Source organism: Varroa destructor, unplaced genomic scaffold, assembly GCF_002443255.2.
Source record: "Varroa destructor unplaced genomic scaffold, Vdes_3.0 BEIS01000007.1, whole genome shotgun sequence".
In the NCBI taxonomy this organism is placed as follows: domain Eukaryota; kingdom Metazoa; phylum Arthropoda; class Arachnida; order Mesostigmata; family Varroidae; genus Varroa; species Varroa destructor.
The window spans coordinates 23,723,510-23,739,014 of record NW_019211460.1 but is presented as its reverse complement, the minus strand read 5'-3'; the positions used below and the strand labels follow the sequence as shown (position 1 = coordinate 23,739,014).

Below are 15,505 nucleotides of genomic sequence, written 5' to 3'. Positions count from 1 at the left end.
CCATTTTCTTATTGCATATAGTTCCAGTAGTACATTCCAAAACACGTCATCTGATTTAAACGTTTCCATGTTTATCGTAATAATCCAATATTGATATGATGTTAGCACTAATTTATGATGATTCAATGACCGTATATGGTATCTTGTACACCGTTTGCGTACCCTTGACCAGATGACAACTAAATTGTTTTTTTTTTTACCTTATTATCGAATGCGGCGAACACATATTTTTGGTTGTTCTCTTGCAGGAAGAATATTACATCTGACAACAGTACTGCCGTAACGTCTGGAACGAACAGAATTTTCGCACGCTAACAAACATGATTTATTGTACGATAATATCAAGCTTGATGTTAACTAATCGTCTGCCTACCTTTTGTTTTGACTTTTGTGAAACTACGGAATAATCGCTGGTTTTGTTTCAGACAGTCTTCTGTTGCGGTCAGAAGTTCCTATCCTACACGGGACATGCGCTTCATTTATACTAGTAGTAGTTTAAACTTTGATACGCTATGTGGCAGCCAAATAAGGAATAAACCGATCTTCTTTTTGTAGCGTGTCACTATTACTAATAATGAGTATAAAAAAAAGCAAAGTCTTCCATTGGACACGGCTTGGCGTCTTTGGTCGAGACACTGGCCAAGGATTCGGCCGGGACAGCTTGTGCAGCACGAATAAAGAAAAGCCCAGAGCTATAGAACAATGACTTTAAGCATGTCTAGAGATAGTAGACTGACATATTGAGGGAGAACAGAAAAAATAGGTCTGAAAATTCAATAAACACATTGGCTAACTCCGCAATAGACTATCAGCTGCATTTTATCCTGCTACTATAAAGTGTGCCCCTGCTGAAAAAAGCTTTCTGATACATTGAAGAAAACGCAGATTTAGGGGTCTTAGGCAACGTCTGGAAAGCGCGATGCAGGATTGTTTCGATGAAAAAAAAGAGTAGCAACAAAATTTCGTTGTTTTTTTTCTACAAACCTAATTGCTTGTTGCGAGCATTCTTCAGAGAGATGGTCCCCTCATGCCTGAGTTTTCTATTGCTTGATAGCAGATCGGACTTTTTAAATTTGTGGCCCTTGAGGTACGCCGTTGACTTTGCGTCCACTTTATGGTAGATCTCGAGAAGTCGCGCATCCCGCTCTGCTTCAGCCACCTGCGCGTTGACGCCGTTAATCACGTCCTAATAATGTCATCATATGAAGTAATACCAAGTGAGAAAAAGTGTATAAATGTAGACGATTTAGTGACTTTACGCCTCAAACATTCAAGGTAGTAACGTTATCCCTGATTGCAGGCTGTAACAGCAAAGGAAAGATTGTGAAAAGCTATTGCCACCAAAAACGATGTGTACGGACTTGGAAAACGACGTCACCAACCGACCACGCGCGTGCAGCACAATTTTACTTTCTTTTCAATGTTAAAATAAAGTATTTGTTTATACATCGGTGCATTGGCGTCTATAACATCACACCTCTTCCACCTGAAGCGAACAGAGTTTCGTAAATTGCTCGGCGGCTAGTGAGCTATTCGTAATATAGTGCGTAATATCGTTTAATAACAAGTCAACATGGAGTTAGGCACTTTTTAAAGTTGTTTTTTTTCTGTTGACATCGATAACGTATAAGCTATCCTTACTTGTACTCACTTTGACAAGGACTTGTGCAACTTTGAGCCGTTCGATTTCATCGGGATGATCTTTCGAACTTTTGATTAGGGCGTCAATCATTAGCGGGTATTTCGTTAGACGCTGCGTGACCAGGAGGATGCACTCTGGAATTCCGCGACCCTTGCACAATGCAAGACGGCTCCGTCTCTAAGAAAACAAGAGGAACTCTGTTATTTGTATGTCTACAACAAATCAAAACAGCGACTACAGGAAACCCAAAGGAGAATCTGCTAATCTATATTAAAACGTAAAAAAAAAAATTATTTAAAAGAGGGTCCTGACATCCTTAACGCCGACAAATGCTAACGGTAAAGTCAGAAGTATAGCTCTATCCAAATTCTGTGAAACGATAATAAATTCCGTTCATTGAGGACGTGCGCATTTCTGTAGAACGTTTGAGTCTACTTAACCTACCTGTCACAAAGTAAAGGTTAAATAGAAGGTAAGTCGTCTATTTAAAGTACAACAGCTTAATTGGGGTGGCAGTAAAACGACTAACCGCGATGAAGAGGGCAAATTTTTTCTCGGCTTTGAGCATCTCCTTGTAGACAGCAACAGCATCCTTGTGCCTTGAACAGAAGGCGCCGTATGCCGTCAGCATTTTTGTCGCACTATCTCCTTGGAACTGTATTTAAGCCAAAAAAATTAAAGTTAAAGGAACACAACAGTAACAACAACAAACTTTCAGTTATCACGATTAAGCAGTTACGCAAGCTTGTGGCAAATTGGTTTTATGCAATCGCAACTCTACCCTTCACATTTCACCAGTCTACGAGTCTCATGCAAAAGCCCTAATCTTTCTTTTTTAGTAAAAAGTCATCGTAGCAAAATGCGGTGACGAATGTATGTCGTTATTAAAAACTAGTATATAGAGCCTGAGCGCATACGTGGGGATCTGCTTCGCATTATAAATCCCTATGATAAAGATGCTTATCTCTCACGCAGACACAAAAGGAAAAAAAAAACTGAGTTCTCTTTGTCGTTGGATATCACGACTATTTCGCAGCAGCATGCGGGTAATTATAGTAAGATGAAACTTCAGATCTAGTACATATATATATATATATATACCTATATATACATAGGCGTACATGATAGTTGCACATTTCTAAGTATCTGTACGAGACAAAATGGATAACAAACAAAGCACTTTATCGATCGTAAAATTTATATTTTTACCAATCTTGCAAAGTGTATAGCAATATGCGCAGATTTGGATCACTCAATTAACGAAAAGCTATTGTATCTGTACGTCCTCACTGGTTCGTTAAGGCTAGCGTCAGTGAAGCACTGAATTTCGTCAACAAAAACTAAGCAGTCCCTGAGCACAATTATTTCAACTAAAAAACTACTGACATATACGCTCTTAAAACTATAAACAGAAAATTTCATAAAATTACTTTTAGAACTATATGTAGAAATAAGCGCTTTCATACCTTCGAGCTGAACAGCACTAGAAGTATTAAAATGGATGGAATATTTAACATCTGTCGGCACTATCCTCACTGAGGTTCTCGTGTGAAGTTAAAGCAGGTTCTTCTTCTTGTATGTTTTGCCCATTAAAACGTAAATCCATCTCATGAAAGTTTCACCTATGTATATCAGTAATGATCTTGGAGTTACTGACTTTTGGATTTGTTCTGGATCTACATAGGATTAGCCCGCAGCAGTACCGTCCATACAATTTGAATTTACATGGCAGCTGTCAAGGAGTACGGCTTGGCACGAAAGGCTAAGGTTGACTCGTGTCCTAACTGGAACATGGTTTCTTGGAATACTCGTCACCCTTTGCTCCCGACCGCCGTTTAAGTTACTAGTTCTCCCGTCAATGAAACGGATGTAACAGATGCAGATATTGACCATGGAGCATTCCAACAAAATCAACCTTTCCCCTGGCGCCGCTTGCTTTAAATATCGCTGCTTCGGCAAGGTTTCGCTTTGTTCCTTCACTTAGGTAGATAAGCGATCCTATGTTACCCTCTTACCGTTGACCAGACTCTCATTATATAAACAAAGCTGCTTTGGCCTCGGTGCTTATATAGTTATCAGCGGTATACCGCCACATCTGTGACAAACTTTTTTCAATAGCTTTATGACGAGAAAGTTGTTGTGACCGTCGAAAATTATAGACCGTCTGGCGTAAGTTGATGAAATTCAAATCGACGCAGCTATTATATCTATGCAGCTTTTTCAGTGACGAAATGTTTGTATTGTCGAATCGATCTGATACATAATAATAATAGCCATTTGACTTGCTGCTTTAAATAAATAGAAGGTAAGTCGTCTATTTCTTATAATAATTTTCGCATTTTTGATTCGGCATCTCGACTAATCCATATAATGGACATAACGAATTCACACAAATACGGCGTTCTAGAGCTTCTATCTGAAGTCGTCACCAACGCTATGTCTTTCCCTACTTTCAGGTTATGGGAAACGACCTGACCGAGAAAATTATATCCCAACCTGATGCGTCACACCTCAGAAATCACATCAGAAATGAGCAAAAAGAGCTCAGTCTTATTTCTCTCAAGATACATGAGAGCAAAAATGTCACGACAATATTTTTCCCATTCTTTTCGGCCTTGTTCAACGGAAAAGGCTCCAACCATCAGTGAAGCGTTGAAAGCATCTCACTGGCCATGACGGTATCTCCTCTGTTGGTTACTATATGCTGATGCAATACGGAAAGAAGACTCGAATGTGATAACCATAAGCGAACGTCATTTGGCTCAACTCATACGATTCCCCCTCCACTAACCAACACGGACGAAGGCTAACCACTGGAGAGCAAGCAAGGCCACCAAACAAGTAGAGAACACATCGAAGGTTGCCGTGCCACGTTTCTCTCAAAAGCCGATGTGCAGGATTCGTGAATCCTCGTCTATGGTTATCAAGGTGGGGGTGAAAACAGACAGAACGACGATTGCGTCACCTTATGACCGATTACTGCGGATCACCGAACGTGCCGCCCATCCCTCCCTTCCCTGCCGCTTGCTACTGATGTCTGCGGCGTTCCCGGTATCTTAGCACTTGCTGAACGCCCACATTACACTCCAGTGTTCCGATCTGTTCCAGGCTATCGGGCAAATGAGCAAAGTGTAATGTAGAGTGCCGGCAACATTTGCCTCTCAGGCTGTTCCTGCCCAAACCACCTAATGCAAGGACAGTACTCTGCTGAAGCAGTCCCAATCATAAGGTCAACTACAACAGGGCATCGGGCCGCAGGCCACTCCAATTAGCTCAAGTTGTTGGTCAATTAGTGGCCGGTAGCATTGAAGTACTTTTCGTCGATTCCTATTACATTGTACTTTTTATCTCTTCTCCAATGGCCGCTAGCCGCTTCCTCAGTAATGGTCAGAGCATAAGATGTGTGAGGGCCATTTGCAGCCGACAGCCAAACTACTAACAGACCGAATGCCTGTTAGTTTGGGTATGATCATTCCTATGTACTATTTCACTGCCACTACTGTTTCTGCTTTTGTTGCGGCTGACGTGGTCGTCTCCAGCGGGCCGGCCTTCCTGTTAGATCTTAATGACCCGCCCGTTTGCCCATTCGGCAGACCGTTTCCTACCAAGTATTATATAAGATAGGGCACAACCGCCCGCTAAGGTAAGCACGGCGCTCAGAAAAACATCAGGCAAAACAAGTCGATTTTAGCGAAACACTTGGAGTCTGGCTAGCTGTTAGTATTACGCTTGGAGGGACGAAGTTTGTATTATTTGGACAAATTTGTATCGCGACGCCAGCGTCGACGGAGCAACGATAATAGAAATATTAATGAACCGACTGGCTTTAGCTGCAGACCATCAGTAACCAGATAAACGGCGAAATAAGCTTTAGACAGCGCGACGGAGAGGCTGCGTTGAAGACGTAGATCGCAAATATCGAATCACGTTCTTCAGATATGAAAACACTAGAGAGATTTAATGAAAACTGAAGAGTATTTCACTCATATTTGAAAGACGCTTGCGAAACGGGTTAGTGCGCTCGTAATAATAATGGCAATGCTTCGTTCAGCAGACTAATCATGCAGTGTTTTAATTGTAGCTTACAAAAGGTATCACGAAACCTAAATTCTCTCTATTATTCAAGCATTTACAGAATATATGAAATGCAGAAGCTTGGTCAGACGTATCACAAATTTGAAGAAAGCAGGATAAAAAAAATGATCGTTAGTTTACCATCTGTAACAGGACGTCCCCGATGGTGTCAATGGTCTGGTTGTCGGGGTTCGCCTGTGCCTGCTTTGACCTGAGCAAAAGGAGGAACGTACAATGGAACGACAGAAGCTCAGCGAGACGCGGAAACATTCGATTCACCATCTCTGGTTGAAGCTGGAGTTCGTTACACATGCGATCCATGTAGATCTAACGGATTGACACCAATATGACAGAGGCAATAAGCTTTTTAGAAAATGCTTATATTACACGAGTGTCAAGCAAGGATCTTAGTATACTAATACGGAGAACGCTAAAAAGCTAGCACGGAAGTAGCTTTCAGCAATCAATATATATATATATATATATATATATATATATACTCATCTCGCCGTGTAGGAACCATATGGGGCTCAGTGATCTTTTTCTATACCTTTTCCATTATCTTGAGGGTGACACAGTGATGTTTTTCGGTCAAGATGAGCTCTAAAATAGAAAAAGCAGTTTGTTTAGGTCGGTATTCTGCCGATACTTTGTTGGCCATTTCAGCGATCCTTTTCTAGTTAGAAAGGCGGACAGAGTTGGAACAATGTGAGCATATCAATCAAAAAAGCTTCAAATGCCCCTACCGTATATAGCTTCCTGTCGCTTGACATCTCGCTCTTTCAGTTTCTTGACGACCTGCAATTGAATTCAATAGGTGATAACAACTACCCGATTACCATCATACCTTCACGTTATCGCTACACTTTCATAATAAAACGTAAATAAAGCACTTACCATCTTCTTGATGAATTCCTTTTGATTCTACTTCTCTATTCTCCTAGCATAGTTGCGCGTACTTCATATCCAAATATAATTGGATGATACAAAATGAGATTCTACATCTATCTACCCAATCTAATGTCATATTAAGTAACATTACGGATAAACTATTACGGACTTCAATCCAATCTAGCACCTTTTACCCTATATCTACAAATCCTAAGCCCATTGAATTTTACTATTTTGTAGCGAACTTCGCTTTGTGGCCGATGATATCGGTTAGCTGGCGAAATGGGCAGCCAGTAGTGCGCCGCATAGTCCATATGATACGAGAAGCGGTAGAGGCGCCTGCTTCTAAATATATTACAACGACATTTGGATAAAATTTACACGTTTTTCCATTTAGCCACAGCGTCACAGAAAACGTCGTATATCAATCGCGTCCACTGCCGCTTTTAGCGTTTCCGCGACCTACGTTTTAATTCGGTTAAGATTATTAGCTTGACACACGACCAGCTTAGAAAAACGCGCTTGTGTGACGCAGTTGGAGCTAGTGTTGAGAAGTTAGCTTGGTATCGAACGTCCCTTAGGCAGGGAACGGCGCATGTTGGAACAGATCAATGATATCGACATGAACCGACTGGCGAACGTTGCTTATATATTGAAATCGCATATTTGTACAAGAACTAGGCAAGTTCGCAGGCGAGCAGGGTGCCCGACGCACGACGAAAATGTAGTAGGATCTGTGCACAGCCGCACGACACGCTACGGAAAACGTGACTGTTGGGTTTTACGCTTTTAAAGCCCACATTTGATCACACAGCCAAAACTGCTATACGTTTCGTTGATTGATCCAATGTCTATATCAGTCAACTCATTTCATCAACGGCCATCAATCGGGCGTTGTTTTTAATAGGCACTTAGCTATCAGCTCAAATTTCGACATATTACCAAATGGGCTTTCTAGTAATGGTAATAACAGTAAGAAGCGCAATTCAGGCTGTATTTATTATAAAGTATTTGTGCGTGCAATTTTGTTTGAGGAAAATGTATGTGACACGACCTATTGGAATTACACCTCATACAGTTTATATTCGAAGTATCTCAACTGGGTGAAAGTATAGAAAAAAAAGTATTTTCATGAACCGTTTTTGTTAGTCCATCGTCAACTCTGGTCCGCGTAAAGCTTATTCACAAAAATAAACCCAATACATTTACTCAGAAACATTCAATACTGCTATATCGTTCATACTGCTAATTGCTATATCATAAATCCGAACTCATGGTTTGTCTGTTACGCCATGGTCGCGAATGACCCGTCTTGTTCCCAGCTCTGCATTCCCTAATCAGCGCATACTTTCTCTTCTAAATGATCTAAATGACAAATGCTAAGAAATATTATATATGTATAACGTTTAAAATACCTATCGCCATCAGTACTATAAACAAAAGAACACACAGAGAAGAATGCTTAGGTTGGCGGTATATCAAACGCTGTGGCAGGTGGCTTATGCATGAATTCCGCCATCAACGTAAAAAGCCAACTCGTGTCTTATTAAAAACAAAGGCTAGTTTCTGAAAAATTCGGACACATCTTTCGACCTAAACAACAAGACAGATGACGCTCGCCAAACTCCCGCCCGCCCTTCAGACGCTGTACAGCGTCGGCGCTGCCATCGTAACCATGTTCGCGTTTAGCGCCCTCGCGCTTTCCGTAGATGTCAACCCTGCATACGTCGCTCGAAAATAGGGCTCGTGGAATAGCGAAAAGTCAAGGGAAAACAAAAGTTTATTAATTAAAAGCAAAAAATAACACTGTGCGATATACTTCGATTACTGCTAAAATTTCATCTGTGCTAACAAAACAGATTAACAACTGGGGCTACTAAATTTACATGGCGAAGAAAACGAATTGGTGTGGCTTGCGGTACAGCCATATATGCTATCGTGGAGGGGGCACCGTTCGCCGACCACTCGTTTCGTTCACTGCTTTTCCTTTATGACCGTCAAAGTCAAGCAAATTTTTTCACATGGTTGACGGACGACTAGAGACAAACAGTAGGTGTCCAGCCGTTTGTTTCGTGTGAACGGCTTACTCAGCCCCCCAAGATCCCATTAGCATAAAACTTTAAGCCAACCTGAAATGTATTTCAACGCTTTTTTTCAAACCCGGCCATGGGCGTGAGAGTAGCGCAAGTAGTTACATTAGAGTACGCAGGATAAATTGGGCATTTTTCTTGTTTTAACGGTCATAGTTTATTCAACACAATCACCATCCACCACCATTACACTTTCGAGTCCAGAAGTACCAATAAGCTCTTTATAAAATAGTTCTTCTTTAATCTGCAAATAACATTTTCGAACTAGCCATGCGTCATCAAGTTATGTGAACAGGTTATGTAAACGTCGCTCAAACACATTAAATACGATCAAACGTTTACTAAATTTTAGCCTGATAAAAAAACAAAGATCAGAAAACTAATCAGAGACTAATACAGCTCGAAAATTCAAAAGATGCAAAAACGCAGTCCCGAAATGATTAACTGTTGAGGCTTGTCTGGTCGACCCCAATCAGTGATTGATGTTGTTTTTTTTTTCTATCTAAAATAGCTACTAATTTCAATAGCACCACTTAGCTATAGTAAAAATGACTTTTTGCGCCGTTTCTTTTGATTTAAAATCTATTGAGAATCATTTCATTTGTTTCATGAATGTCTTCCTTTAATTCTTCTGAACCCGTATGGGAACTCGAATAACAAATCTTGCCAGAGGTGGTCGAGCAGCGCGTAAAGATTGAGTACTAGCTGAGTTTCGGCCACATTCCGGATATAACGCATTGCTTTTCGCCAAGTTCCTTGTTTTGCTTTGGAAAAACTCTACTAGCTTTCGGATGATGCCAGGAGTAGCGGATAAGCATATGTCCGTTACAACAAGCAGTCTTGCCTAACTTGCAAGCATCACATTTTACATATACGGTACAGCACTTAACTGGGTGAAACTGTGACACAACGGGAATACGCTCATCTGCTACTACCCGTAACTTAGAGAGCCAATTTTTTTACAACCAAATGATAAAATCGAATGTGTCAAACAACAGCGCATTGGAAGTTAAGCGAAAGTTAGCAATTGTCCTATTCCCAGGCGCAGTACAAATCTTGGTATAGGTCCAAGATAATGAACTTATCAGATACTCCTAGATAGACAGTGTCTATGTTGGAAATAAGTGTGCGCTTGCAAAACAAGTAGAAACCGGTCCTAGCACAACAATAAAATATCCACAGTAGAGAAAAAAAAAAACAGTGCAGACCCAAGTTAATCGCTGCAAACCAGAATTACATTTCTGATAATGTTTGGGTGAGAAATCTGATGTAAATGTACATGTTATATGTTGTAAGCCCAACAGATACTCCCTGAGGACGATAAAACATTTCAACGATACTGTTTTCTATTCAGTTACCTTAAGAATGAAGCAGGCCGTTTTTAATTCTTCCGTGCCGAAAATTTATTTTTTGTCGTTTTCAAGAATACGTTCCAGAAATTATGACCGGTTTGCGTACAACCAAAGGGGCCCGTCTATTTTAGATAAAAGCAGATTTCCGACGAAAATTCATGTTCTCAGTTTGGTCTCCTGAGCACTTTTTCAGAAAGAAGATGCAATATTAAAGAAGTTTAGCTGGATTTTTCAACCACGAAGTGATGTGTCATCGCATAAAGCTGCAAAACTTATGCGTTTTGAAACGAAGAGGTTTATAAGCCGGTTAATGCGGGGCTTTGATCGGCTTATAAATCGGCAGCCCATATTTGAACCTGTCAGATATATATAAGGCATTACTGACCGAGAAGTCTCGATAGGGCAACGTCGAGTTGCCCATTTAAGCTGCCAACAAGGTGTTTGCATATTTACAAAGAAAACATTCGAAATGAGCCGACTCCAGTGAAGTTCTAAGCGCCATGAATGGAAGTTAAATTGGATAAACGCTTCGACGGTAGAAACGGAACTTTTTGCACGTATAAAAAAATTGTTAAAACATCTATTTTTATTTAGATTGTTTTAGAAACTACGCATGAGAAAGCTCCCAATCTAAGTGCCGTACTCTGTATCTAGACGCGAAACCTGTTACAAGTGCTACATTGACGGACGCGGAGTCAGTCTGTATAAATCGCCAATGCTTTTGAGCTCGTTGATGGCTGGATTCGTCGATGGTGTTCCGTGGTTTCAATATGAAGGCGGTAGATATGGTCGCACGACGAAGCTAAGATACATAACAGAGCAACGCAGCTAATTGAAAAGAAAACAACAGGAGACATATTTGAATATACGTTTCAAATGGCTAAGGAAGTGAGGCGGACGGGAAAGTTCACCGTGAACCGTGCCGCTTCCCATTTATTCTTGGCTTTTCTAGGCGTCTGAGACGCAGAATTGACCTAGACATTAGGAAAGCTATCATACGATGCCTATTTCGTGAGAAATGTTACAGACACTCAGCCGACATTATAGGCCACTAAACGAAGGGTCAACAAGTTATCAGAGTGAGTAAAAATCCCAGAATGCAATAGCTACGATTCCTTTAGCTCTTATTTGGTTCGAATTAATAGTAAATCCTTTACTTGTATGCGCACTAACGGTATATTGAAATGTGATAGAAGTCAAAATTTCGGAACATCCAATCAGATTGCCGCCTACATCTTTACAAGGTTTCGTACAGTCTAGAACAAGCAAGCTATACAAACATTGGTTATTTATTTGAAACCCATATAAAAGAGGCAGAATAAACTAACTGATCGCCATTACCTAACGGAACAGCGGTAGTCTGACCAATGAGCTGCGGCACGCTGCCGTCTGTCTCGTTGGTGCCCCGCCCATTGCAGTGTCGCCATACGTTTCGGTTGAAATAGCTAAGTGACTGACATTCTCTATTTGCCCGGGAATCACTCAGTGAATAACGTATTTGCCTACTCCCTAAGGGAAACGCTATGGGCTAGGTTCGAACGCGGAAACAGACTGACAGACTTCGTTTCACCAGACTGAAAGCTAGCCAGCCGCCTGTCTGGCGGACGTAAAACTCGAAACATCATGTTAATCGCTGCTAATCTACTTTGGACTATAATACAAATGTCTTTTCTCGGGTCTAAATCTACAGGTCACTTTTGAACTGTGTGTATGTGTGCATGAAAACTTGCACGTACCCAGCTTCGTACAGAAATGATTTGTACATAACATATAGTAAGGAAACTTCATCAGCTATTTAAAGTATTACGTTTGTTCGCTAATGGAAAAGTTCTTGTAAGATCGCTTCCTTACGATTATATATATATGCGCCCAATTTCAATGAAGGCACACTAGTACTTATTACTTTGTGGCGTTCTGTCTGCAGTCATGTATTGTAGCATAAATCTCAGATAGACGCTTTTGCAACAGCAACGGAGTGTATCCGCATCGAGTTGGGGTAGTAATTCTATTATGCCTAAGCGAAACCACGACGGCAATCCGCCCAATGTAAATGATTTTTTGTGCAGTCATACTGCATCTCCGTACACGAGATTTTGGTCTTGTCGTTTATATCTAGCGAAAGCGTGCGCTATCAATGGGTAGATCACGTTCTTCCGCGGCTCCCTTGCTTCAGTACCTACGTAATGCGGCCTATTCGTCTCTAACGGTGATGGCTCGTATTAGCTCGTACGTTGACCGGGGCTCATTCGGTGTCGAATGCTGAATCACGCTTATGTGCGCATCGTACACAGAACAAGTCGGATGCGTCGCCGTGGACCTTGTTTCTTTACACTAATATAACTGAATCTAAATTCACTAAAAAATAGATACTGACTAGGAGTTCTAAGATCATGGCCATTCACATAGGAGTATACTTTTGATAAAAATCTATCGGCCTATTCATTTACTATCCGTGTTCCCTTTGTTGCGCAAGTATCGGCTACACAACACTGCTAGCGTTTACAACCGGTAGAACCGGCAGAGATTAGGCCAAGGAACATCGATGTGAAGTCACATATATGGACTGAATTTGATGAAATCTATATCAATGAAAACCTCGATAAGTCAACTCTGATGTAGGTGGCGAGTCGTTAATAGTATAGTTATAGCTGGACTTCGTTTCTATGTACCTTACCTTTTTGTCAACGGTGACACTCCATTGGGATGGTTCGTCATCAAGTAGTCGCAGTATCGGATCATCGAGATCCCTTCCAATGAGTTCCTCTAACGCCTGGCTACCAGAGTCGAGCGATTCCATCGAGGCTGAACCCGGCTCATGGAAATTCAGAGACCCAGCATACAATTCCGCCATATCCGCTCCATGCGGTCCATGCGGCGAGTCCAGCTCTTCTCCCGTTGTGCCACTGCCTTTCGCCGCAGAACTAATTGACAGATAGGTTTCAATTAAAGTCTTCATTGAACTGTTTTTCATCATTATAATAATATGATACGCAAGCTAGCCACCAATTACATCGGATACGTTTTGTCGTTATCGACCCTGCGCTTCATTCACATCCTGAAGGGACGATAAGATTCATTTCTATTACGAGAGCAGCAAGCCATAGTCATAATTTTCAGTCACATAATATAAAGAGTATCATAATAAGGTTGTTTCACAGGCTGAGCCTTCAGCAGGCCCTCAGTTGCGATCGCGCAACTCATGCGCAGTTGAATGAACAGAGTTCATATCGGTCAGATCAATCAGTCAATAATACACGATGAAATGGGGTAAAACATTCTACCTATAGGGACAACGCAACGAAACGATTAAACATACGTATCAATCAGCTAAGCGTTGTGGCGTTACATTTGGCCGTCTGAGTGCACCACATGTTGACGACCATTCTGGAGCAAGTCTACTTACATAATGTTCCACTACCGCTATTCTAATACAAATAAGACCATGGTTATCAATGTAGGTGATATACATCTAATAACATGAACCGACAGCTTATTGAGTGGATGCTAGCTAGCATCGTCGAATAACAAAAAAAAAAAAAAACGAAAAAAAAAATGAGAAAAAAATCCAGCCTGCTTAGTACGACCGTACATGCATGCGTCACGACAATTAATAAAAACTATATATCATCTATTTGCTACATAAAAAAAATACAGAAATGGTTATTGTAGACATGTTTTTATAAATAAAATCAATGTCCCTACAAGAGACAAATTCATTGATGACACATGGGGGTGTTAGTGAATTGTGCAAATTCTACATTGGAGAAAATCAGTGTTTGTTGAGACATTGTTCTAGGGAATTCAGGTACGCGAAGAACTGTGCAAGAAATGTGTATATGTGTCTATATAGATGAAGCATGTAAATTTGCGTGCTTCAGATTGTGGGCAATTTAAGTTATGCCCCATGAGTTGAAATAAATTCGAGGAAACACGTTCACTTAGCGTGTAACGCTGAAATCCCACCTGTTATCGCCGTTCTCTGGGCACGGTTTTTTTGCGCAGCCTTAACAATGAACAGCCTTGTTTTGGGGAGGTATTGCACTAGATTTTATTATACCAAAAAGTGAGAATAAAACCTAAATGCCAACCCAACTGAATTTTTTACTACGCTCTATAAATATCCATGTCATAGCTATGATGAAATTTCTAACGACCACATGCCCGTTTAGTTGATCGGAACAAATATATATCAAATAAAGTCGAGTAGAAAGACTGTTCCTGTTATTTTTGATATTTTTAAAGATGGCGGGCTTTTATAGGAAGACGTGATAACCATTCGTGCGTTTAACGAGAGGTCTATTATGTTTCAGATGCCGGTTCAAAGACTATGAAGGCGTTCGTCCAAAAGCTAGCGGCTATTGGTGCCAGTGTCGTAGTATCTGTCATAATCGAAGTGACAAACAATGTAATAGATATTCAATCATGGCAAGATAGTGAGTTGTTTTAGGCTAGCGTCGATAGAACAGGGCCGACAGTTCCTATTGCGTCGATGGATTCAAAAGAGCAACAATTGATGTACATATATAACGAGCACGAAAGTTGGCATCTGAGGTAGGAAAAAGAGTTTTTTAATGGACAAATGATCACCTTTCATTTATGGGCGATCGGAGCTCATAGAGAGAGACATACAGATGCCCAGTCAGTGTAACCAGTCAAAAACGGACCCTATATACATATACATTTCTTTTTTATCAGATATATATCTGATAAAAAAAAAAAAAAAAAAACAATATATATATTAGAGAATATGATTTTGAGCGGAAAACACAGCACATCGATTGTGTATAGCTTTATTGCCACGGACAGAACGAAGAACTTACGCCGAGAAACGGGCAATTGAAAGATAAAATATAACTAAACTGTGCGTGACGAACTTGAGAATATCGTGGTTAACTGACAAGAATAACACGTATATACATAGAAAATGATCGTAAGTTCGTAACTTAGGATATAAGCGGCATCTGGAAGCACAACTGGTGAGGAATAGGAACGCGTAACCCATGACTACGAAGGACCTACGCGTAGGGATAACTGATGATGTATACACACACACACACACACACACACACGTGTTTTTCATATCGAAGTGTGAAAAATCAATCAACGTGTATGAATGAATAAAGTACGTTCGATGTAACACGAATCGCTTGGCTGATCAACGCTGTGTGCTAACTTTATTATGCTATTGTATTTTTTTTGCAAGAAAATTCACATTGAAGATTATTGAGATAGATCTAGAGTTGAAGATTATTATAGTTGTTTGCAGTTGCTATGAAAAAAGTAGAATCGTAGAGAAACCGCTATTACCTTAGTTATCTCTAAGACTACGTTTGGGTTCGTGTTGTAGAGCAATGGTACATCTGTCATTGGAGGTGTGTAACTGACATTAACCAAGTTCTCACATTTTTAAAGTGAAAACTTAATTTATTAAAACCAGTTGACATTTGATGGCGTAG

At 40.6% G+C, this 15,505-nt stretch overlaps 1 protein-coding gene across 19 annotated transcripts in view; it reads right to left on the bottom strand.

The window, feature by feature from the left end:
- cyst (rho guanine nucleotide exchange factor 18 cysts) overlaps positions 1–15,505 on the bottom strand; it is a 223,300-nt gene that overhangs the window by 20,989 nt on the left and 186,806 nt on the right. For all 19 annotated transcript variants that reach the window (XR_015316507.1, XM_086974227.1, XM_086974226.1 and 16 more), the window contains 8 exons: positions 12,724–12,970; positions 6,463–6,514; positions 6,267–6,319; positions 5,858–6,043; positions 2,172–2,297; positions 1,652–1,819; positions 985–1,186; positions 201–286 (listed from right to left, as the gene is read on the bottom strand). Coding sequence is in view for 18 of the 19 variants with exons in the window: in XM_086974227.1 (XP_086830353.1) it covers positions 201–286; positions 985–1,186; positions 1,652–1,819; positions 2,172–2,297; positions 5,858–6,043; positions 6,267–6,319; positions 6,463–6,514; positions 12,724–12,970 (1,120 nt within the window). In the remaining variant the exon portion in view is untranslated. The remainder of the gene's footprint in view (positions 1–200; positions 287–984; positions 1,187–1,651; positions 1,820–2,171; positions 2,298–5,857; positions 6,044–6,266; positions 6,320–6,462; positions 6,515–12,723; positions 12,971–15,505) is intronic.